Source organism: Cyrtonyx montezumae, unplaced genomic scaffold (assembly GCF_038088225.1).
Source record: "Cyrtonyx montezumae isolate F1298 unplaced genomic scaffold, pur_monq_1.0 scaffold_3, whole genome shotgun sequence".
In the NCBI taxonomy this organism is placed as follows: Eukaryota; Metazoa; Chordata; class Aves; order Galliformes; family Odontophoridae; genus Cyrtonyx; species Cyrtonyx montezumae.
In genome coordinates, this window is record NW_027072034.1 from 139617305 (window position 1) to 139643681 (window position 26377).

At 39.7% G+C, this 26377-nt stretch overlaps 1 protein-coding gene across 3 annotated transcripts; it reads right to left on the reverse strand.

Moving 5' to 3' along the window:
* Window positions 1–81: 81 nt before the first annotated feature.
* Window positions 82–25340, reverse strand: AASS (aminoadipate-semialdehyde synthase). 3 transcript variants are annotated; one of them, XM_065743502.1, is made up of 23 exons: window positions 24993–25340; window positions 23950–24126; window positions 23248–23332; window positions 22498–22565; window positions 22255–22401; window positions 21459–21537; window positions 21238–21365; window positions 20919–21067; window positions 19518–19640; window positions 19255–19366; window positions 18694–18753; window positions 18530–18597; window positions 14213–14334; window positions 12227–12356; window positions 11530–11640; window positions 9244–9352; window positions 8709–8849; window positions 6952–7119; window positions 5032–5127; window positions 3036–3151; window positions 2775–2863; window positions 2292–2468; window positions 82–1444 (listed from the first exon to the last, which is right to left on the reverse strand). In XM_065743502.1, exons 1-23 carry the CDS (start codon window positions 25203–25205, stop codon window positions 1326–1328), a joined length of 2787 nt encoding a protein of 928 aa, XP_065599574.1. In that variant the 5' UTR covers window positions 25206–25340; the 3' UTR covers window positions 82–1325. The 3 variants fall into 3 exon arrangements, with proteins under 3 accessions (XP_065599574.1, XP_065599575.1, XP_065599576.1); XM_065743503.1 differs by having other exon boundaries at window positions 23248–23328; window positions 23946–24126; XM_065743504.1 differs by lacking the exons at window positions 82–1444; window positions 2775–2863 and having other exon boundaries at window positions 2342–2468.
* Window positions 25341–26377: the final 1037 nt, after the last annotated feature.

Sequence of the window (26377 nt, forward strand, 5' to 3'; positions counted from 1 at the left end):
GAAAGGAGACAGATTCCAAAAACCAGTATTCTGCACAAGTCCCACTGCAATTGGTAGGTCTGGCTTCACACTAGAAAGTCTAGCCCATGCTTGCATTGCAAGGTGCTGCAGAAATCCCTGAGCTAAAGCTATAAAAGCAGTCCTGAACTAGAAGGAAGCAGCTGCTGTTTTATCAGAGAAAAGCTGAACTCAGGCTAAAGCTCAGAGCTGTCACAGCTGCACTGCTGCTAGAGCTGGACCAGCATGGCTGTGCAGCACAGCACTTAGCATCACATGAGCTGGTGCACTGGTAAACCCTCATCTCTCCAAAGAGGCAGTGAATTGAGTAGTATGAATAGGCACCCAAAGCAACAACCCAAAAGCATGATAGAGAAAGGACAGAAGTTAGCTCAAAAAGTAATTATTTAAACTTCTAACTGCATTTCAAAGCTGCTTACACAAGGCAATTCTCTCTGTAACAGTTCTTAACTTGGATGAGGCACACAGGGAAAGTTAAAAGAGTAAATGTCATTTAGAACAAACTGGGAGCACGTTAACTGCAGCATGTTTAAGAATACTCTTCCAAGCTGCAGAGCTAAGTGCTAATGTGCTCTCCTAACAGAAAGCAGCACGCAGCAGCTATTTCAATATACTGCAGCCAGGAAAGGGTATGGGAGGAAGAGTAGTTTTAAACACACTCCCTCCACCTATGAATTCAAGTATACATTCATAAGAGAAAGACTTAACAAGTATTAAGACCTAGGTTTCAAGTATTAACAGCTGAACATCTTCAATATCGAATAGGCTTTTAGTTGCTGGTAGCACAGTATTTCCAAACTATTTTCTGTTACTGTGAAAATGTTCACATTTAGTGTTAAAGGGAAAAGGATAAGAGTTACATTTTAAGTATAACTTCTGTCCCTGCTAAATGATTTATGGTACATGAAAAATAGAATCAAACAATAAATGGAATTCATTTCCATTCATTCAGGCACACAAATGTCATTGGTGGATTTGCCTTTCAGCTGAATTTTGTCTCAGTAATAACCCACCCTATACAATCAGGAGATTAACTGAATTTAAAAATACAAGTTCTTTTAGAAAACATCTAAGTAAAGATCTGACTGGTGCTGAAACGTGTGTAGAAGTTTTGAAAATAACGTAACTCACACATCTGAGTATCTACAGTTTCTACAACAAAGTCAGGTCATCAATTCTACAGAAGGCACCACTTGGGTGTGAAATACCAGATCCTGTCTTTAAATGGTCCCAGTTTAGAATCTTCAAGCTTTATGTGCAGGAAAGCAAACACTGACAAAACACCAGATTCAATCCATTGCTTCCAGTTACTGTCTGATAACACTGTGAGTACTGTATGCAATGCCTTCTGCCTTAACACGCTCCAGTATTGGTCCATAGATCTTCTTTGTCAATGGTATAACCATGCCTTTGGTATTTATGTCACCTGAAATTAAGGAGAAAGAAAGAAAAAAAGTGTTAAGTGTTAAAGTTACTGCGTGTCTGTGTGAAGGTCAACATGCAAATGCAAATAGCAATTTGCAATTACACAGACTTTTTTTAGTGAGTGGTGCTACATTCTTACACAGCACCAGTACTGTACCAAAAAATAAGGAACACTGTGCTTAAAATACAGCTTCTGTTTGATTCATAGAGCAAACTGGCTAGGTAAAAAGCATCTGAACTTAAATAAACTAAAAAAAAAAAAAAGAAAAAAAGAAAAAATAAAGAAAGAAAACACAGTTTTGATCATTTCAGCTGACCAGGAAAGGAATGGAGATCTAGAGGTTAAAGGCAAAAGAAAACAAAACAAAACAACAACAACAAACTACCACCCCACACTATTTTATGCTTACATGATGATAACTGGCCAGTGTGTCTGTCTATATACACACACAGTACTTCCAGTATTATGCCCCAACCTCAAATTTAATCAGTCTGGAAAGCAACAGCAGAAGTCACCAGTTTATCTTATCACAAGTATGTTAACCTGTTTCACTGTGATATAGTTCCTCAAGGTGAACAACTGTAATTTATAATAATAAAGGTCCCCTCTATGCCAATGAAAAACTTAAGACTAAATGAACAAAATCTCTACAAATGCAGAAGAAAATTAAGAACTGTCATTAAATAATGCAAGCATGCAGATTAAATATTCTTGTAAGGAGACAAGAAAAGTTTGATCAATTAAAATTAATACAGATATATACTTCAGGAAAACTGCATATTATTTTCTACAGGCAGGTAGATACAGAGGTTGAAGTACAGTTACTGAAGGCTGACCTGTCACTTACCATCTAGAACCATCTTTGCAGCAATAGCCGCTGGGTATCCTACTGTTTTGGCCATGGCAGAATATCCATTGTTATCACCATAGACAACCAGGTCAATAAATTTGTCTTCCAAATGGCCAGAAGGATGCCTCAGACCTATTTCATTTCTCATAACAATCATATCTCTCTCCCCAGTGCCTAACAGAAAAAGACACCAAGTATTAATTAGCTACTTGCATTCCAGTTCTACCAAGTTGAGGCTCCTGCCAAGCAAGGCATTACGGGTACACATCACTTACACTGGGGAAATAATTTACACTTCAGATCGGGGCTATAAAGGATAGAAGATTCAGATGAGATGAGAAATATAAAAGGGAAAGAAAACAACAGTTGGAGCAGGGAACATTACGAGACACTGAAATACAAACTGTTGAAATTAATGTTGTAAGAGATGTTGATTTGTCCCAGTGAAAACCATGAAAGACAGCAGGACTTCTCACATACCAAAAGGCAGCTTCGTCTCCATGTGCTTTGCAAGAGCCCCCACGATGGAATCTGCTGCTGGAACTGGTTCATCTCCCAGTAATCCTAGCCTGGCAGAGGTGAGAGAAGACTGATACCACCACACATCAACAACTTAGTTCTCTGTTTTGTGATTTGCAGGTTGCTCAGCATTTATCAGTTTGTTTCAACATGAACCTGAACCAGAATTGACAACTTTTTTTTTCCTAAACAAAATGGTTTAAAATTACTGAAACATCTTACCATTCCACAGCCTCCAGCTGGCTTTTGTCTTTTTCCAGCTTGTTAAATACAGCTTCTTTAAGCACAGAGTACTCAGCAGGAGACTGAATTTCAACCAGTTTGCACATGAGCTCTTTCTGTATTAAAAGAAAATTAAAATGTTCCTGAAGACCTGACATCTGTTCCCACTGCTTTTCAGTTAAGGTTTCTAGAATCTGAGCTCAGTTAGCATCCACTATTTCTGAGAATACAGGCTGCACAAACAGGAGAAGTGAGACAGTTTGAGATTTTTAATCACAGCAAATGAGAACAGGGATTATTTTTTTTCCCCAAAACATTCTGTACCCACCATTGAGAATGCCCCTTTTAAAAGGAAAGGCACTGACCAGTGAGATGAACAAGCCTATCATAATTGTGAAAGTATTACCAAAAAGCTTCCTGATTTATTTTTTTATCATATCTGAAGAACATTCTGTGTTATCAAGATGTGAGTTACTGCTTGCTTTGTTTGCAGCAATATGGAGCTACAAACAAGCAAGAACTGCACAGCCTGTTGACAAGCTCATGAGAAAACTAAAAATATAAGGGAGATAAAAAAAGTACTAAAATGTAGTAATACTTCTGAGACAAGGTTTGCAGTGGGACTGATGAGTTTCTATTTAATTTTACAGATCTCACAATATTGTGTCCTTATTCACTAAGGCCAGAAGGACTGGAAATGACAGCAATTTTTGCACATAAAATTTGTATATGTCAATCCTAAAAGTGAAAGTGGGCAAAAGCCATTTAGACAAATAAAAACCATTCCAAGCCCATTTTAGGATGCTGATTGACAGAAGGGACACACTGCTGAAATGGCAGCCTAGAAGCTCTCTGGAATCTGGGAAGATGAGCAGTGCTCTCCAATAGAGATAACCACAATTCAGCCTCTTCAACTTCTTCATTCTTTGGTTTTGAGAATATTCAAGAAGTTATTTACTCAAAATAATAACATCTTCAGAAAAGCACTGTGCTTTCCTCAGACCATAATGCAGCATGTGCCTTCGGTCTTTTTCCAGATTAATGCTGATAAAAGCACAAGGAAAAAGGAGAGAGATTTGAAAGTTTTGTATCTGAATAATAAAGTTGCTGTCCCAAGGGGTTGCAGAACTGGAGACAAATTTTTCATGACATTTATGCAAGCAAAAAGCTGTCTGTATACACAGCTCACTCTAAACCATACTGAGATATGAAATTCCCTACTTCGCCCACAGAGACAACCAATGTGTTGACTGTGAAATGTAACAGCAGCTTATTATTTAAGCCACAGGTTGGCTGCCATGTTTTATTGTTCTTTTCTACAAACTACAATCCCTGGTCAAATTAAGATATTTTAGAGGCCCACGCATTATAAAGCTCTAGGGGTATTAAGATACAGCAATGCTACTGCATTGTCCACTGACATGGAAAGCAAAACTACTCCCTACTCATAAATAGCCTTGATAGACAAGAAAGTGAGCAATGCCAGTTTTATTAAAAAAGCTAAGGTCAGTGTCATTCTCTAACAGCATTTAATGCACACTGAAACTCTCCCCGTCACTCCTCCACAAAACATCTCCCACTGGTAATCTTAAATAGAACAGAAGAACACACGTTAGACAAGTTCCTTAGCTGGTACATCTGACATTCCATCAGTGTCAGATTTTTTCCCCAGCTAACTAGCATAAAATTAAAGACAATTCCTAGGAACATCAGACAGGACATGGCAGTCACCTAGCCCAAAGCCCTGCTTGAGGCAGGCCTATGCCAGCACTCATGTCAGACATGGTTTTGTCTAGCTCCATTCAGAAAACATCCAGACACCCTTGGTAACCTGCACTGCGTTCCTGACAAAAAAAAATTTCCTGATGTCTGGAAATAAAAAGCAGAGAAGATGAGGACACAATACAAGATTATCATTATAAAGGACACTCAAGCCTAGAAATAAGGAAAATGTTAGTTAAACAGAGAAAAGAAGACAGTCATCAGAGAAACTCACCCAAGTCAAACGTGGCGTGGTTGAGCTCAGCAAAGGAGAAGGATCTGGGTTAATTAACCCTAACTTTACAAAGCCTCCCATAGTTTTAGAGTATCCCTGCAATAAAACAAAAATGTGGTTAAAAACAGTCATCACTTGAAACTGAGATATTTCTTTTCAGTTTTAAAGTAGTGGTGGTTGCAACAATGGCTGTGCTGTTATTCCAATGGGAAAACAGTCAAAACAACATGATTCCAGTGGGGTTACAATGGTAGACCAATACTTGGGTCTCCACCTCTCACTCTATTTTTTCTACACCCTCTTTAATCATTTATTATTTTATCCTGTCATTAGTATTCTTGTAGCAAGTAGAACTGGTTCAGGAGACTGAAGAGCCAAGCTGGCCAGCACCAGACAGAACTCCAGCACATTGTTACAGGCAGGGCAGTTCAACCAGCTGGGTGGGCACTAAGCAGTCTATGGAAAAGACAACTGAAATCTCAATTTGGCAGTTTTACACTTGTATAATCATATTGATATTAAATAAACTAGTTCTTAAGATAAGAACTCCCTGTATCGTTTCTTCAGGAACATTAGAGAAACAACCAAGACAAGACTGGAATGGCATTTAAAAGGAACTGCAAAGGATAACAGACTGCATAACAGAATAAGTCAACCATTTTCTACTCATTTTTATTTGTTTCCCATTAATGGTAACAAGGACAACTCCCACACAGCTACTGAATACCTAAAAACACTTATATGCAAGTGACTAAAACCACAATCAACGGACTGCTGGAAATAAAGCACCCTAAGAGATGGCTAATTATAACAAGGAGCTCCCTCCACCAGCACAGGTTTATTAGCTCAGATGGCCTTGCAGTTAGATCCTTCTGGGATACCTCTTTATAAACGACTCCATTAGCCACCTGAACTCAGTCTATGAATGGCACTGAGGAGATGGCAGCCTCTGCACTGAACAATCACTTCTGCTGCACTGCATGACTGCGCAGCACGTGTGAAGGGCCAGGATGTGGCCAGGTACATGCTGACATGGACATACTGCACAGGTGGGGCTCCTCCACACAGCTCTGACAGTATCACCCCAACCCAAAGCCACAGGTCTCCTCTGGTGATTAGGAAAGCAATGTTAACCAAAGAAACACCGTTACCAGCTGTGCTGCAAGAAAAACTGTATGCCACTCTGACATGGTTTTGTTGCTTGTTTTCCCCCTTGTTCTAATGCTTATACAAAAGAAAATGTTACCAGGCACCAAATGGAAGAGTAGATACTGTCATATTAAGACTTCTTGACAAGACAGATGCCTTCCACATATTTTTAACTTCTGAACAAGAGATCGTATCTAGGCTGACAAAAAGAGAGCTATTGCAATTTGTAACCCGTGTACCTCCACGTCGGCCTTCCATCCTCCTCTGCTAAGCAAGTTTTCCTCCCTCCCAGAAATGAAGAAAAAAACCTCCTTTTCTATTGTAACACAGGGAAAATATGTATGCCATTTCTCATGCCATGCACAAAAGAGAACAATTTAAACCTCGACAAAAACCTTAACTCAAAAAGATGAGATATCCATAAAAGCTTTTTTCAAGACTTCATTAGGGGGTTTAGATTCATATTATTTTAGCATACATTGACCAATAAAATAATCGGAAAAAAGACGCCTCTAATATTCTGAATAACAAGTTAAAGCTGACTGGGTGCCTAAAACCAGTGAAGCTATTCTTCTGGTTTGCAACAATAAATATCTGTTAAATAAACGAAGTAGATCTATGTTTTCAATTACTTCTCAGCTGAGATAAAGAGAATTCATAAATAGAGAGCACAGAACTATAATGGGCTGCCTTTCAAATACAGTTTTATTGAAATGTCAGCATTTATCTCCTCAGGATAATAATAACAGCAATAAAATGACCAAAACTTACTTTGTATCTTAAGGTGCCTCTTAATAAAGTGTGAGCTGTCTGAATTCCATATGGCTCAGCATATTTTGTACTGTCTCTGTTGGGAAAACCTTCCAAATTTAATCCTGGATAAAAATCCATTGCAGTAACAGAATCAAGCAACGCTCCTCCCGCTGGAATATTGATAACCTGAGTGTTGTGAAAGAACAGCAGTATTATTTTGTTGTAGCAATTTAATTTACTTTACAACAGAAAAGATGAAGTGTGCTTAAAGTAAGAACGCTACGCTTAGTGTTTCTGGCACAAACAAAGGCTCAATCTAAATAAAGCAGCTGCAGAAACCATTTAAGTATATCCTGTGATGGAGGAGCATGTACTATGTCAGCTGTTACTAATCAAAGGACAAGAACGACTCATGTCCTGCTAACACATTCTAGTAATTCCTGCTGCACTTGTGTTAAGGTTGCAGGATCCCACTGCACTTACATTAGTGCAATTTTGGACCAACTCCCCAAAATACACAAGGGAGATAGTAGATGCTCCCACAGGCTCTCTGCTTGTTTTGTTTCTTTTCTGGGGAGTTTTTTGTTGTTGTTGTTGTTGTTTTTGTTTGTCATTAAAATAAAGCAGGCAATATCACACTGATTAGTATCTTTATCAGACAGAATCACCTTTGAAGGAAAACAAGAACAGTGCTGACTAACTCTATGATCTCTCCCAGATAAAGCCTTCAACTCTGTTTAATAAAAGCAGCTGATGCACAGAGCTGCTCTACAGCATCCATACTAACTCATTTTGTTACTTCAGGGTAAAGAGACAAGTTTTCCTTCTAGAAGAAGGCTTAAAGCAACCAAGTCTTCATCAAAACTGCAAGATCTTACTGTCTGTGAGACAAGACACTTGTGCAGAATAATCCTGCACAACAGTCAAAGACAGCTAAAGATATAAGTGTCAAGGAGGAAAAATTGTGCAGCTTACAGGCAAGCTTATGCAGTGCTCTTGATAATGAATAATTCACATGGATGCAATGTGTTTTAAATTAAGAAATGTTTTCACACTAAGAGACCCTTTCATTTGAAATTTATAACTCTGTGCTGCTGCTTTTTAACAAAGATCCAGTGCACAAGGCCTGAATTTTTACTTTTCCTTACTACAGTATCATCATGACAAAACATCTCAAAAGATTTCCCAGTTTTGCTGATAGAAAAGTTTAGATAATTAGCCAACTGTTAAGGTAGTTATACAAGATGTCTCCTTGACATTTGAAGAACCCTGCTTGGTAACTATACTGAGCAAGCAGGAGTGATCAAACAGGAATGGAAAGCAGAAAGGTGATAATGGCTTGCAACAGCATTACACAAATGATGGTATTTCTACAAGCAGACGTAATGACACTGCAAGTACAGAATTAAGCTGTTTGGTTTGCAAAAGCAATCAGACAGAAAAGCAAATAGGATGCACATTCATTTTTGTTTCAAAGAGCCAGACGCCGGGCAATTAGGTGGCAAAAGCACTACATGGAAGTAGAACCCAGAACATGAACCTCAAGCCAGTGCCTCAGTCATCAGCATACACTTCTTTGGCATTCCATGTATTAGGAATTAAAAGCTGGCAGCAGAAAGGCACCATTATACTCAGAACATGGGATTAATTAATACATGCAACGCAGTTAGGCGACTGTCAGTTGCTTAAGAATAAACACAGCACAAATCCCAATTCCCTCCTGAGCCTTGTGACATCTTCTTTGTCTTCAAATGGAAATGATAGGATTACTTCACCTCTCCATTTTTTAAATACGTAGCAGACTGAATGGTATTCAGCAAGACTCCTTGAGGGCTCCAACTGAACTTGTATCTCAGAGGATTATCAGAGTGCTCTGGAGCTGGCAGGCCACCACAGAAAGAAGTGTAGGATACAACCTGTCAGATTTGTCCACAGGTGAGAAACAAGAAACAGATGATAGACACGGGATAGAAACAGTACACAGCAATCCTACAGAATCCCCCTGAGTTTTCAAACTCCATTAAAGTAATTCCTTTATGGCCAAATTACAAGATTTGCAGCAGACAGGGAAAGCAGAACTTCACTAAGCAACAACAATCCTTCTCATTGCAGGCACTGCCCATGAAATAGCAAAAACACCTGGGGCAAAGGCATCTTAAGTGATGGACTCACACCAATTGGGTAAGTTGGCACCAAATTCTAAGCATCTGAGAAACTAAGGTGCAACAGAGTCCATTATGCATTGGTGGTGTGGCTCAAGGTCAGCTGTTGAAGGAACAGCACTACACACGTGCAATCTGCCAACCTTACCGTAGCACCAACTTCCTTTGCCTTGTCAATACATTCCATTGCCAACATGTGGTCAAGACCAGGATCCAAGCCCATTTCACTGATAACTGTGATACCAGCAGCCTCCACGCTAGAAGTAGAGGAAAGTGACAAACGTCAGAACACTGACCCTACAGGCCTTTCCTTCACAAAATCTGTCCAAAGGAGACCCAGAAAACTTTCCCCAAACTTTTTTCTGGGAGTTCATGTGGAAAAAAAAAAAAAAAAACAGAAGCAGATGTTAAAATTCCAGAAGGTGCAACTGCCTTAGAAATTATAGCCTTGTTTTCTTTAACTTGAGTGGAACATGTAGAGCAGGCATGCCCAACCCATGGGTGGCATACAGCCCTGCCCAGCTGGCCCTGTGCCATCACAGCAGCAGCTCTGCCCCATTGAGTGGCCCAGCCCAGCTGTGCTATCACTGCTCACAGCCACCAAACACTGGCACCGTATGGGCTGAAACCAGGACGTAGGGAGGGCACAGAGCAGTGTTACCTCTAGTGATGGCAAATATTTGTATGCATTTTAATACACTGGCTAAACACAGTCCTGAGAAGAGCAAGAAGTATTCAGCTGTGCTTTCTGTTTTGATAAAGGAATTTGAGAATAGGTTTCAAGATTACCAAAAAAGCATCTTTTTTTTTTTTTTTGTATATTTGCAACTCCATTTTCAGTTGACATTAAATGCATTACCTGCAAATTTTCAAACAGAATGTATGGAGCTGCAATCAGACATTCAACTCAAAAATACCATCATGTTTCTTTACCAGACTTGTATGAGACCTATCTTACCAAAGAAAAATATCCCTCTCTGCACAATCATGCATGATTCATATCATCCCTTTTGGCTGTACATATATTTCTGAAGAACTGTCTTCAAGGATGAAGTACAGGAAGAGCAAAATTTCATAAAAAAAAAAAATCTCTGACAGACACCTTGAGAACTTACAAAGGCCTGCGACCACTTCCACTGAAGCACACTGATTGTTGGTTTCACAAAAATAAGGTCACAATATCCCATTCATTTTATGGTTTACCTTTTCTCTTTTTTATGTTTTAATAAAAAATAAAATAATTTTTGTTGTTTATATACATTAACTACAATATAGATTTTATACACATCCAAAGACAATTCCTCTTCCCTTAATGAGGCCTAGGCAAGCCAAAAGCTTGGACACACATGATTTAAGGGATGGTGGAAAAATAAATCCTCAAAAGCCACTCTGTATGCCATATTCTACTGGACAGTACCATAACACACAAAGGCAGTAATGCAAACTACAGAACATGGATAGTCACAACAGCCCTAAACTAAGAGTTCCCCACAGAGAGACAGAAAGATCTTCTTTCCTAAGTTGTATGCTCTTGGGTTTGGTTGTGGCTTTTTTGTTTGTTTGTTTTTGTGGTTGCAAAAATATATACAGTTTCCTATTCCCAGAGCAGCTCAGTTATCATAGCAAGCTGAAGTGATTTATTTAAAAACAAATAAAAAAAAAAAAAACAACCAAACAAACATAAAACACTTCATGTTTCGACCATGGAGAGGAGAGAGTTCATGTGGTTTGGGTTTATGATTTGTTTGTTGAGGAGGGAGAGGAAGGCGTTGACATTTTAGGCAAGAACAATATGTCCTCTTGGTATCACAGCAAGAAGGAGAAGAAATGTGCACAAACCTCTCTCATTTCTGCTACACATCTAGCCTTCTGTTTTATCACTTTCAGAAATGTTGTACACTGGATTCCCATCCCACTCAAATTGACTCTTCAGTTCTAGTACTGTGACTCAGAGCAGCTCTATGCCAAAAACAACTTTCCATTATATAACAGAACAAAAGAAACATCAGAATAGTCAGAACAGTCACCAATTTGATCCAATAAGCCAAGACTGATTTTGTGTAAGGCGAAGACAAATGATAACAATCAAGCTTGCTGCCACTGGTGGAACAGGACAGTACAGCTCCTTCTTCAAAGCAGGTCTGAGGAGTGAGAACAAGGCACAATGACATGGACTAAAATGGGACATGCAGAACTTTGTACACCAGTGTTCAGAGCAGTAGCCTGACCAGACTGGGACATGCACACTTCACTGTCTTCTGCTACAGTCTCCATAAGCAACTGTGGGGAAAAGTACTTAAAGTGTCTTCTTTTGTAGGAAGGGAAGCAGACAGAATGTAGAAAACAGTCATTCACAATAAGGGCTGCAAATATAAATCACTGCAAACTATTCAGTTAGCACCAGAAACTACACCAGAGTGCTGCCCAGACCTACCTCTCCTGGAGTTCTTTCATGGCTGGTGTTAAGTAGCTGGCTGTTACCAAGTTCACTTTGTTTTTGATGCATTTCTTAGCAACCAAAGGATGTGCTGAATAAGGCAGCAAACTACAAATTGAAAGAGAATTATGTAACATCAAAATCCAACACAGTGACAACATCAAAATCCAACCCAACTGGAAGACTTTCACTAATGCTTTTTCAGTGCCTACAAAAAAGCTCAAGTAAATGCAGAAATCATCTCTGCCTTGCTCTCAGCAGTTTCACACCCACACAAGTAAAACGCTACCCTATCAGAGAAACACTGCTGCATGACCCAGAAGAGCACGCAAAATAACATGGGATACATTCTTTAACACTTTTTCTGTCACATTTCTCCTTATAGACAAAAGGACCTCTTTTCAAGGCCTTCTACATAGGCATGCTGAATAAGATATAAAACATCTTGCTGATGTACTACATAAGAAGGCAGTGCCAGTTGTGACTATTTACGTACAGAAAGATGATCCCAGGCATTGAGATAATATAAATATTATTTACATACATTTATTATTGCCATTTACATTCCATGAAAAGGTCTAGTAAATTGATAAGAGATCCATACATTTACCACACTGATTTAGGTCAGTGAAGTAGGAGAAAGGAGCAGCACGACTTAGCATTGAGCCCGTCCTATTTTACCCAGAATTCTGACCTGATCACAAGGTCGTGTTTCTTCACTAAAGAGGACAGCTTTTCCTCATCCTTTATAACATCCATATGAATTGAAGTAACGTTACTGTATTTTTTCGACAGCTGTTCAAGTTGTTCCTTCATCACAGAAGCTGTTTTAAAATAAACCACCATCAGTTACCCAAAGATGGAAACAATCCAAAGCCTACTCATGTATAATTGTGTTTTATATATGTCAGCTTCTCTCCTGAAGAAACTGTTGCACAAATGCCTTCTTTTCACTAAGAGATGAAGAGAAAATAGGCATGAAGAACCTGTAGGGTAGTAAATTTTATTATTAATTGCTAGTGTCAAGCCATGGCAGCTACAACTCAAGAACAAGAAACTAAAACACTCTCAGATGTAAAGAGCAGACTTATAATCAATACACGTCTCCAAACAGCCAAGTAACAGACTTAGCAGACAAACACATCTCACACCTGGAAAAACCCACCCTTTCTGTCATTCCACACAGCCAGGTAAGTCTGTACGAAGGAGTATTTCAAAACCATTTCAGTATATTATAAGAAAATTCTTACTTGTAGCCAAAATCAGCTTAACAGATTAAAAAAAAAAAATTCACATCATTCACTATTTCCAACACTACAAAAACATTAAGCTTCTGCTAAGACAAGGTATGACTAAAAGGCCAACATTCAGTCTGACTAGTTCCAATATTTACCCACGGCTTAGCCATACAAACCCTCCATGTGCTGATATTATCAATAAAAGGGAGAAATCCAGTCTCTACCTCTGCATGTTCTTTTCCTTTTATCTCACTTGCACTGCCATCAGTACTGAGCATAATAAGGAAAGTAAAGCTTGAAAAATGACCTAAGTTAAAAGCAGCCAGTGTTTGCCACATCTGACTTAAAATGAACTGGTTCCCTGCCCTCGTGCGCTATGCATCCAGCAGAGGGAAGGCCGTGGGAACACAGCCAGGAGAAAGGAGTGGGCAATGAAGGCAGCAGGTGGGGCAGAGGCTTACACAGAATTAAAAGCATCTGTGCTTCTAAGTTGGAGTCCTATTTCCTCATGTTCTTTCCAAAGTCAAAGGGAAGTAAATATTGTCAGAGAGCAATTCTACCTGCTCTGTGAATCAACATTTGCTGAGGAAACAATGCTAAGCAAAGCAGTCAATAAATTCAAAACAAAAGGAAAGAAATTTCATTATATGAAGGTTTTCTAATTAAATATTTCATTCAAGGCACCAACCGCTTGGATTTAAAGAGGTCTAGCCTAACAGCAGGGAATCAAACGTGGCACTGTGAGGTGCATTTCACACTCTCTTCATCTACCTGCCTGCCATCAACTATTAGAAAAGTGATGTCTTTGTGTCTCTTTCCTTTCAAGCTTTTTTTTTTTTCAGTAGTACTGTAGAAACTGCATGTTTTTAAGCTACCCAGGTAAGAGGCATCTCCTATGTAAGCACAGCGCTTGGCAAAACAGATCCTCCAGTTTGCTTGGTTTCCCTTACTGCTACTGTATTTCAGGGACTTGATGCAGCCTCCTTGCTGGTGAGGGAATGGATGTTGCACAGTGCTGTAATCCTTTCTTGTTTACCACGTCAGGCTGTACCAATAACAAGTGTACAGCTAACTCACAGTACACCTCTTCTTCCTGGTAAGTCATTATCCAGAGGTTAAAAGTATTGTGGTTACTACTGCAAAGGGTAACACCAATCATGAGCTGAAAGCAGCCTGGAAGGAAAAATGCTTATTTCTAACTTCTCTATATGCAAACAGTAAACTTTTCATGCTGATGTATCATCTTCAAATAAATTATATGAACTCAAAATGCTCAGAAAGTTACTACACCCTTTTCTGTAGTGCATAATAGCAAAGGTTTTATCAGTTCTGATTCATTTATTACTTATGAGAAAGACAGCCAAACCAGCTGTTCGGACTAAGTCTATATAACATACAGAAAGCATAATTTTTAAGTGGAAAACAAGAAACATTTTACATACCAATGGTGATGTCAACGTCAGAATCTCTAGTGAGATACTCAAGTACAGGGCCAGACACATAGCCAGAGCCAAGTACTAAAACTCTCTTCTTATTACCCATGCTCAGTGACTGGGCGTACTCCCTAGGAGGTATTAAAAGCAGAATTAAAAACCACACAGAAGAAAGAAATTGTATGCTGTTAAAGCTAACAGAATAAGCATGTTTTTAGTAAGACTACAAACCAAGAGCTCTATTCAGACCAAGTCAATTTCATGGTTAGCTAACCCAAGACTGGTCAATCACTATCTAGTAAAGCTACTATTATTCTACAGCATAACTTCTTTCCTCTGTTACAACCAAAATCAATTCCATCAATGTCTCTACTGCTTCTCCAGTTCCTACTGGGTGCTGACCAATTTTTTCCTGTCTATGTCACACAGTGCTGTCAGAAAGGGATTCCAGTGTTTGCCTTGATTATTTTACAACACAGGTAAGTGCTAAAGGACATAAATTTACACTAGTGTAAACGTATTCTGGTCAAGTTATACCAAGTTCGTATTGGTCTATCATGGGAACATACAGAGATTAAAAAAAAAAAAAAAACACCCAGGAAAATACCAAATACCAATTAAGGAATCATGTTTGCAGATAAGGTTTGAAAACTGTCTCTATTAAATATTTTTCTAAATAAATTTAAGTAGCTTTTGTATTGACTTAGAGAACAAGGTGTGTTCAACTGGATTTTGCACTTTTTTTCCCAGTCAGAATAGCACAATCAGCAATTGCTTAAATATGTACTCAAAAATGTATAAATTATAGTAAGAAAACATGTTTTGTTTCTTTACATTTATCCCTTTTACCTCGAATTTGCATTAAGTTGTAAAACAAATGTAAAAATGTTTCATGAATTTCATCACTACGCAGCTAAAAGCTATTTAGCAAATAGCATTTGTTTGTTAAATCACTTTTGTTTTACTCTTCCAGAAAAGGAAGCTACTTATCATCCTATTGTTTTAACATAATTAATGGAGTTATATGACGTTTTGTTTTTCTTATTACATACTCTAAGAACAGATTTCAATTTATAGTCAGGGACTTCCAAGACCCAGATTTACTGGAAACCTCAGAAGCGTTTACAGAAGTTCCTCAGTTTGCCCTTTGTCTACCAGGAGTTTTTACACAGGCATACACTGCACTGTGGATTATGCCACACAGAGGCCTGACCTCTAGCTGACCGACTCTGCTTTGAGCTATCATACTCAGAAGAGGACCAGCCTCATTTCCTCTAAATAACGTCTATCTCAGACCTTCTGGGGGCTCTACATGGCACACATAACTCAATTTTTGGTTGTGATTTTTCAGTTCAAGAATGACCAGAATAAAGAAGGATGCTGTTGCAGCTGCTCAGAGCAATGCTAAAATAGCATGACAAGAACAGTGGTATTGCACGGCCTAAAGCATGGTATGAAGGCCTCAAACAATAGTACTGAAAGATTACTCTGAGTGGACAGAGTTCAATCAGTACCAAACCCACATGTCTGAAGCACATTTCAGCCACCTGTGTTTACTTGTGAAGCCTGAATTAACATCCAAAATTCCCAGTGTTCCATTTTCCCTTCCTCTACTTTTAGGCTTCTTTTTTCTAATGTAGCACCTCTCAACCATTAACTCTGAATGGGACACAACAATCTGTTTATCATCTGTTTATTACTAGAAGTTACTGCACACTTTGACCATGTTTCATAGATTTTATTTATTATTCAATCTATTCATAGGTGTTCCAAGCCCATCATATCTCTTCACATGACTAATCCAAGGGACTGTCTCTCTCCTACTACCAATTCTAATAGAACAACCTCTTCCACAACTACATTTTCTCAGGCAAAGGAAGACAAAGAACTCCCCTCCACTGCTTATTTACAGAAAGCAGGAGTGATACGCAGAGCTTGGAACAACAGCACTGACATAGGGGAGACTTCCTAAACAAAAGAAATCTGGATTTTGCAATCACACTTATTTTAAATTTTTCCAGTGTTCAGAATTAGATCCCGCTTGGATCAACTGTTCTGGGACAGGCATAAACACGAGCTGCCAGATGACCCACCAAGAGTGGAAACAGAATTCCAGAAAACAACAACTCAGATTATTGTCAGTTCTCTATGTACAAATTTAAATAATCCAGCTATGTCAATCTCTGAACAATCAGAAGTAATACTTTAAAAGACAATGCTGTTAATGGGACTGTGGTAGCAGGCATGAAGCGAGTGAAAGTAAAAAGACAGAGAAAAGTTCAGCAAATCAAACTTTTCCTGCATTCTGATAGCACCAGAACAGTTAAGCCAAAACCACCTGGCTATCCTACGTTTGACATGTTCAAAGGTATAAGCAATTAGTCTAAATAGAGCCCTCAGATACTAAACTAGACACAGTGTTAAACTTCATTAGAGTAATAATTGAAGACACGTAATTCCTAAAGGCTCTAAACAAGAGCCTATCTTTAGCTAAACTATCACACTTTAAGCAGAACTCCCCACCTCCATTTGCATTATTTCCCAAGTATGCAAAATAAAGGGAGGGTAGTGTTAGCAGGTCTGAATTTTCTGGTAACTAAGTGAGCAACACCAATAAACAACTGAACATCACATGCAACACACAGGTCTACAGAAATATCAAAAATCTACCCAAAAAAACCCTTGGAAAGTCTCCAGATTCTCAGGGTAGTTCACACAAGACCATGCAAACGATTATGGTGAAAGCCAAAAAAAACAGATCTCTGTGCTGTGTAAGGAATAAGAAAATTTGTTACTGAGACAGCCTCTTGAGATGACACAAGATAAAAGTAAGCGTAGTAAAACATACACTTAGACAGGCAAACAGAATGTTACTTCAGATGAAAAAAAAACCAAACACCTATATATAATTCATCATGCACAAGTTCATAACCAGACTTCCCAACGTTGCAAAGGAAGTCCGCTTAGTTTGGCAGGCATAAGTCAAAACACTGTCCTCTTAGTATGTGCTTGTGCATGCAGTGCTTCCAGACACATCACTTTCAACTCTTTCACACTCTTCAACTCTTATGCACGCCTGGCACTGACCATGAACGTGAAGGCAGAAGTAACCACTTACTGTCAAACTTACCTTTTTCATAGGCAAACTCTATGTATTTGTTAGCGACAGGGAGGAGGGGGAATGAAAGAGATATCCAATCTATTTATACTTCTGCTAGCTAACTCGCTCAATGCTACTTCTTTCATGCTACCACTGGCAGGTAACTATTGAAACAGGGTCAGGATGAAGCAGCAACTAAAGCTGAAGCTACAGGAGTACAATGAAAAGGCAAAGAGCCTCACAGAGGCTACTGGACACATCCACCCATTGAACAATGCTAAGCATCATGGCACTTGAGCTATACTTGAGGAAACTAGATTCAAGCTATACTAGACAGCTTTTTCAGCCATTCCTTTCAATGAACTGTATGTCAAATCCATTTTAAAATGGCAAGGAATAATAGAAGAATACTGGCGTATTATTATTTTCTGCCTTCAGTAAAAATGAATAGTCTTGATCACATCAGGAAGAGAAAATTAACACTTCAGTGTAAACTACTAATAATCAGCTGTATCTCAGGCTGCTTCAAAAGAGGGGCAGCAAGCAGGACGAGGAGGTGACTATCCCTTCTGCTCTGCCCTTATGAGACCCCATTTGGAGTACTGAGTCTTGGCCTGGAGCCCTCAATACAGGAGGGATGTGGAGCTATTGAAAAGAGTCCAGAGGAGGCCACAAAGACAATCAAAGGGCTGGAGCACCTCTCCTACAAAGAAATGTTGAGGAAGTTGGGCTTATTCAGCTTGGAGAAGGCTCCAGGGAGACCTCATTGCTGCCTTCCAGTATTTAAAGGGAGCTTATAAGCAGGAGGGAGACTGACTTTTTACAACATCTAATAGTGATAGGACAAGGGGGATCGCTTTAAACCAATAGAGGGCAAATTAAGGTTAGATATCAGAAATTCTTTACTCAGAGTGTGGTGAGGCATCAGCACTGGTTGTCAGAGAAGTTGTGGATGCCCCATTGCTGGAGGCATTCAAGGCCAGGTTGGAACTAAAAGATCATTAAGGTCCCTATCAACATAAGCCATTCTATGATTCTATGATGCTAATGATTTAGACAGTGTGCATCAAGGAAGAAGGAAATCAAAAAGCTAGGAGGCATTTACGTTGAATACAATACAGCAGCAGTCCACGAAAACACAAGATAAAATAAATGTTAAAGGGGAAACAGAATGCAGTCATACTTATTTACAATTCTGAACCAAACCTTAAGAAGCTGTACAATACCTGCTCTCCCTCAATTTCTGGATATATTCATACTTAGCTGTCAGTGAACCATTGGATGCAATCACTGCCTAGAAAAAAAAACAAAAAAGAAACAAAGTTTGAGGAGTTTCTGAATCTGTGTTGGAAAGAGGAAGACAAGCAGTGAGACAAACTGCAAAACTTACATCTCGAACAACAGATGAGTAATTCTGGTTTTCGAGAGGTTCTGAGCCTTCTGATAACAACTGTGAAGATAAGTTTTTGCAAATCAGATTGTTTTATTTCCCATATTTTTTCAGAGTAAAATATCAAGATTTTAAGCAACATTTAAATGCATGCAACAATACCAGTACTTTCTAAATCTAAAATTATCCCAGCTCTGATAAGTGTCCTTTGATTTTTACAAAAATTCAAACAGTGGTCTTACTGTGATTGCTGAGTGCCCAAAAACACTCTCAGATTTCAACACCTAATGCAGCAGGGTCCATGAGCAATGATCTACCTTCCAGAGACTGCTTCCTGCCTACAAAAGTGCTACCAACACATCCCTAAGATATCCACGTTCCTTGGTCACATGTGAATTTTTTAAAGTATTGCCTCAAGGCTTAGAAAGTCTGTTTTTAAAACAAAGTCTGTTGTGTTCTACAGCAGATTTCTTTTAAATGTATGCAGGAGACCAGAAGAGCAACAAACTAGCAGGCTAAAGTCCAAGTTTTTACCTTGCTGTTGCATACGTAAGATCTTACCATCTCTTCAATATATGGGAAAAGCATGTCACCGAAGTACTCTGTTGCTTCTATAGGAAGCTGTGCTGGCAGATTGTCAATGGAACACATGAGAATACCAGAGCCCTCAACACTGAAAGAGAGAATACAGCTCTTCTAAACAACTTATCCTTGGTACTTGTAATGTCCCATCTTTCAGAATTGTTTTCAGTGCATGGTTTTCAATACATTATTTCACTGTACAAACTACAGAGGAATACAGTATGAACTCAAGGCTATCCCACCTGTCATGAATAATATGCTGATCAGCATCATACATACAAAACGGACTGTCAATTGTTGTACACTCTGTCATAAATTCTATGGATCCTCCAGTGTCTGCTGAGATGTCACATATTGCCAAAAGTCTGAAGCAATCAAACAAAAGAACAGAGAAAAGCATTATCCCAATTACAAACAAATATGTGTGAGAAAGATTGCAAGTAAACAAGAAAACAAAAAGACACATGAGAACTATCAATGTTGTAGTTGTATCGATTTTAAACAAATAATCAATGACCTCCAAGAAACATAAATGAAACTTAAAGCCACTGCAGTCATAAAATTTCTAACAGGATCCAAATGTCAATTGCAACATTACAAAAAGCAGAAAGATACACTCATCTGTCATTTTTTCTCTGTGATGTGCTGCCAACATCTCCTGTTCAATATCTACCTACCAGTTCCCCCACATTTGTCACTGGGCAATCCTGTGGTACAGTAAATTCATCATCATAAGAGGAAATGGAACGGGACAGCTGCCTCCTCTCAGTTAGCAGACATCTGGCACTGGTGGTGCATTCATGAGCCTAACAAACAACCTCTGCCTCCACTCAGTGTTAACTCAAACTATCTGTTCTGCACCAGAAAGAAAAATGTCTGGGCAAAGAGACAAAAGCCTGCCCTCTTACCAGGATATATATGCATATCCTTACAAAACACATCTTAGGGCTATTAGACTATTGGCTGGGTAAGAAAGAGTGAGCTCCTGTTGGAACCCACACTGAAAGGAGTCTAAGTCTGGATTTATACCTCACACTCTATCTTTAAAGCTAGGTTTGAGAAGCCAGGCCAGGCTGGATGGGGCTTTGAGCAACCTGGTCTAGTGGGAGGTGTCCCTACTTGCTGCATGGGGGATGGAACTAGGTGATCTTAAACGTCCTTTCCAACCCAAACCATTCTGTGAGTCTATGATTCTAAGCCTTCCAGCTACCTGCTGAAGAAGTCAGAGCCCGTAAGGAACAGTTGTTGAACTTGTACAAGCCAAATGAGAGATCAGGAAGAAGACCCTAACCAAAAAGTCCTGTTCATGCATAGACATCTGTAGCAATAGTGGTGCGGTAGGTACAAATCTCAGATGCCCATCTTAGCATTCTGCACAAGGATCAAAAGTAGAACAACCTTTGCAGAAAGACAGACAGCACCTGCCAGTCATTTGCACTGTGGTATTTTCAGAAACTCCAAACTGTGAAAGAAGACTGCAAGTCACAGAAAAACAAAAGCAGCATCAGTGGGGCACTTTGCAGCACGTAAGATGAACAACTTAAGAAACAAATTAATTCACCAGACACTGTCATGGATCTGCTTAGTATTACAACTTAACCATGATACTGAAGAACTATTACTACTGCAAGGAGGTGTCTTACTTGTGTGGTAACTCAGGACAACCCTCAGGTGCACCAGCAGCAGATTTAACTGGCACCAGTAGCTTCTGAGCATCCTGTCGACTTAACAAGCGAGGAGTGTGTTGTTCCCAGTATATGCCATTAATTAAACAAGTTGTGTAGGGTGCAATCTGCAAAGAAAGTTACAGAAGCCTGATCTCGTGTAAGTACTTGAAGAAGTTGAAGCTCCCTGGTTTGCTGTATTAAATGAATGACCTCTCAAACAACAGACAGACAATGGAGTAGCAACTACCAGTATTCTGTAAAAAGCTTTTTACAGAAGAACAGAAGGGATGCTCACATCAGTGTTAAAGCGAGAAGTGTAAAGTTCTGGATGTTTATCATAATCTGCTGGATCATACATTCCATCACGCTTCCTTACAAGATGATGGTGGCGACTTAACACTGTCCCATAGACTTTTCTTAGGTCTGAAGCAAAATAATAACAATAATTAGATGATATACTTGGATAAGAAAAAAAAGGTTTGAATGTTTTTAATCACATTTATTGTCACAGCCTACCTCCAGATCGGGAAACTTCCTTTAACTCATGTGGTTCCACAAACTCACATGGCAGAGCATTGAACATTTCTTGGGCACCCTGTAAAGCAAAAGTTGAATTCAGTATGAGGAAAGAATGTGGAAATAGTGTAACACTGCTCATTGGGCCTAAGAGATACAAAAATCACCAAGATGTATATTATTAATAATAATATATATTACTATATGCTTTTATTTTATATTTTGGAGGGCAGCTTCAAAAGTAATGCCTCCTATTTTATGTTGGCACACAACATCAGAGGCGGATGTCGATGGTACAGCAGCAGAGACTGAACCTTCCCACAAACATCCAATTATATGTTGCTGCCATATGACAGATGGCAGCAAAGGAGCAGTCTGACAAATGACATCTGACATGGAAGTGCATATGGTGTGTGTCACTGAATTCCTCCACACAGAAAAAATGGCACCACTGACATTCACCAATGCTTGCTGAACAGTGATGGAGACCAAACAGTGCATGTGAGCACAATGAGGCAGTGGGTGGTGCATTTCAGCAGTGGTAACAGCAACAGCACGACATGTGTGCTGGTTCGGGTTTTTACAGGTGTGTGTTTCCATGGAAATATATAGGTTGCATTACTTTAGAAGTGACCTACATATACGTGGCCCAAGACAACTCCTCTTCACTCAATGTGCCCTAGGCAAGCTGAAAGGTTAAATGCCCATGCATTAAAACCTGAAGCCCAAGCAAACAAGTGCCAATAAGTTCTATTAAAAGTAATGCAGTGTTACAGCTTGAAGACAGAATTCTTACCTTAGACACATTACCAGTGCCTGTAAACACAAATGTCAATGGCCCAACCGATTTTGGCATCAGTCCCAGTGAAATTTCATACCCAGCATCTCGTACTGCCTGCACAGCCTGACTGCTATTCCTGTAGTTATGTGCCATCCCAATGTGCTGAAATCAAAAGTGCAGAGACATCATTCCTCATTCAAATACTGATGATGCCTGAACATCATTTTTCTAATGAAAAAAACCCACATATAATCTTACCATGAAGGGAGTGTGATGTCCCAGGGCTAAAAATCGTAAACCCAATCCATGCAAAATGTTGATCATTCCTATGATATAAATTCAGTGTTAATTACAAATACGCACAGTTAGAAACTGCAGAGAGTGACTGAAGTCTAAAATCATCCTGGATATTTCTGCTTGTGATTTAATAGTTTCCTTATACAGAAAATGTATGTAACACCAGTGAAGAAGAAATTCAATAGCAGGCCATGACCTTGGCCTAGATGATGCATCCCAGAACTGTTCAATACTTGAATATCCTTCTGTTGGATACGTACAGTTCAGCAGATTCCAAAAAGAGGTAATACAGAGTTTTCTGAAGAAACAGAATTGCAGTTTGGCAGGAAGGAATGAGAAGCACGCCTCACAAAAGTCAGTGTACATATGAAACTGAGTGATAAAGAGAAGTTGCTCTAAAACATGGAACTGTCAGCAGCAGTATCTTTCAAAAATCTGTTCAGTTGACCTCGATATGTTGTCTGCCTCAGGTTAGCTGAACAGATGAATGAGACTTCAATATGAAACAGCAGATTTGTCAGGAATCCATGGTACTATCTGACTTGTAGTCTCACCAAAAGGAGGCAGCACAAAACAGAAAGGAAGAAAGCTCTTAAAAGCAGATTAGCAGCTACAATGCATTCCAAAGCCCCAACTTTCAGGAAACGTACAGAACCAGAAATATTACAGGAAGTTATTCTTTCAAGCCTGCCTTTACTTTGTGCACTATACCTGCTACACCAGCCCACTTTCCAAAGGCCACAACTCGCATTCCTTTATGATCAACCATTTTTTCATAGTCAAACAGTCGAACTTCCTGAAAATACACAGCAAATTGAGTATTACAATTTTCAGTGAATGCAGAGTCAGTGGCACATTGCATTCCTAGAAATTATCTTTTCATTCACCTCTGATGCCTTTCCTGATAAAGACTGATGGGAATATACAAGAAAGGCAGAGCAAGACTTAAGTATAAAATGTAAAAACTACATTGAATTCACGTTGTAAAGGATCTGTGCGTTTCAACGTTCACTCTTGGCACAGAGCACCCCAATGGGCCACTCCAGCTGCTGCACATCACATCCCCAGACAAGAAGTTGATCCTTTTTCCTGTTCAAATGGGCTGACTTCTTCAGTAAGGACCTATAATGCCCACAGATCTTTGCGCTCACGCAGCATGAACATTTCTCAAGTACACCACGTTCACTTGTCTGCCATATGCACAAAAATACAGTAGGGGTTCAAGCTCTAGATCCTGAGTGAGAAATACTCAACTCCAAGGAAGGATCCTGAGAATGGTCCTCATGAGCTACCTACAAATACGCATGTTGAAAACAACCATATGAGGGAGCAAACTTTCTACCAGACTTCAGGATCAAGCTCAGTTTGATCCCTGTGCCAACAGCCACTGGACCTTGTTATGACAGCACTTACCTGTCTCAGAATCTCATCCAAAAGGGGCATGTTTGCCTCTTGGGCTTTAATGGTGTGTGAGAAGAAGGCATAGTTCTTTTTAGGGATTAACTTGCCCTCTGGAGGTCTCTTCACACCCACTATCAGAGAAGCCTCAGAAATATCTTCCTGAATAATGCCGCCTGCTTTGATGTAGTCCTACAGAAAACAAAAATCAAGTATTTTTTCAGGGTTTTTTGTTTGTTTTTAACATATATTTAGATCTCAGCACAAAAGCAACTTGGAGCACAAACAGAAAATTCTACAAAGTAGAAGCAAGTAACTGCATATGATACAATCATAAACCTCATTATCAAAAGAAGTATCAAACTGAATTTCCACATTAATATCCTATTACATGAGGCCAAAACATACATATGAACAAAGTAAATCATCTTAGATCTACAGACTACAAAGAAAGTACTTCACTGTGTTCAATTATCTTACGGTACTGCAGTAACAAAAAGCTCTTTGCAATATTTTGAAATACTTGGAAGTAATTTCTGAGAAATCTGACAAAAGAGCCTGATGACATGATTTTATAACATATAAGCCCACGCTGAAAGAATGTCTTTCCATATGAAAAATTTATTTTTGCTCTTTATTATCTCAAAAAATCTACTAAAATTCCAACTTGCTCATGTTCCTAATGTGATCACGTGTTGGTGAAAACCAGTGTTGTGTCTTAATTAAAAGGTGATATGTGCAAGAGATCACTAATTCCATACTTACGTTTCAGTTTTCATCTGTTGGCTCAGATACCTTAGGACAGAATATTTTCAGACTTGAAGCTCACAGCATTAAAGAAAAGAAACCTCTCTCCCTCAAGAGCACGCAGCACTTCTTCAGTGTGCCAAAATCAATTACAATAAAAATCTAAACAAACGATTCCTTTTTCTCTACACTAGGACACAATAACTCCACATTTAACAACACAAGTAACACCTTTTGAATAGTATTTCTCCTGTACCACACTTAATAACCAAGCCACGGTTTTGCACTTCCATCTCAGAACAGGACCTCACCTTTTCATGGATGGCTCTCCGGTTTGATGGCTGCACCAGCACTTTGTAACCCATCTGTGTCAGCTCCTTGACGTGCTTGGGTGCCAGTGGAGCTCTGCGTTCCCATGCACTGACATCTTCCCTCCTGATGGCCAGCACATGCTTGTGGTGGTGCCGGCACCTGGCATGGAGGAATGCACACCTACTGCCTGTGTGGCTAAAGGCTCGGATCATGGTGAAGCCTGATGGTGATGCAGAGACAAAGCAGTAAAACAGTCCATCTAAACAGATCTTTCAAACATTGCAAAAGTTCTGGTCTCCTTTGATATCTGCTGTAAAACACAAATCAGATACTTCGTACTCGAGCTACACACTTTTGTAGGATAGAATTCAATTTTGCATTCCTAGATGACACCAAGCCAGAAGTATTTTGGTGCATCTCCAGTTGGTGAGGTGGCCTTATAGAACTAAGCTGTACTACTGCAAAGGAAGGCTTTTAACATGTTCAACATATCAACTTAATTACAATTTCTGTTCATAAAAAAAAATGCTGGAAACTTAAAAACACCAATACATCTGCCAGCAGAAATGTGCAAACACCAGCTGCTTGTCGAAGCTTGCACCAACAATGGATAGCAACACAGAAAGAAAAAGCAGAACGCAGCAGGCAGCCAGGTGGTGAGAAGGGAAAGCCCAATATGTATAAGCAATGTTCATTATGTTTACTCAACTAATTCTGGCACAAGCTGGAAGACAAGGAAGAGATAGTAACCGTTTGCTCAGCAGTGCATGTGTGGTCAGGAGTGGCAGGCTTCCTTCCTAACCAAACTGCATGCAAAGTGGAAAAACTTCATTACGAGACCCACAGCAGATGATTATCCCTTTTATTTCCCATATGCTGCTGCTGAGCTCTGCTACGATAGGCAAGCGTTCTGCATGCCGGCACAAGGCATACCGAGCATTCAGGTGTTTTTCTGATAGAAAGACAAGGATCTCCAAGACGGTGGCTTTAAAGATGCGAATTTCACATCCAGAGCAGTCACTGGAAAATCCCCTCTGCCCTCCTGCCCCAACCTGTAAAATCTCTATCCCTAAGCGTCTGAAGGTCCCACCCGGCTCCAGGCCGGCACTCCCAGCTGCAGTGAGCTGCGGCAGGCCCGGGGCTGGCACGCACTGCCGCGCATGTGAGCGGGGCCAGGCACGGGGCGCTGACGCGAGCTCGGGCTGCACGGAGCTTAAAGCAGCGCGGAGCGACAGAGCAAGGCCGAAAAGAAAGACAAAAACAGAAAAGAAGGGAAATAAACAGCGACACACAGCAGCCCACGTTCCCAGACTGAGGGGGAGGATTACGCTGCCGCGGCCCCTTATTGCCGCAGCCCCCCGCGGGACGGCCTCGCTCGCGCCGC

What these genes read in the sequence shown, in the direction of transcription:
- AASS (XM_065743502.1), bottom strand. Translation starts at nt 25,205, where the DNA reads ATGATCCGAGCCTTTAGCCACACAGGCAGTAGGTGTGCATTCCTCCAT. An exon ending in GACATCACACTCCCTTCATG is followed by an intron (nt 22,402 to 22,497) that starts GTAAGATTATAT and finishes TTTTGATTTCAG; the next exon opens with CACATTGGGATGGCACATAA. An exon ending in CTTCTCGCTTTAACACTGAT is followed by an intron (nt 21,068 to 21,237) that starts GTGAGCATCCCT and finishes CTTTCTTTGCAG; the next exon opens with ATTGCACCCTACACAACTTG.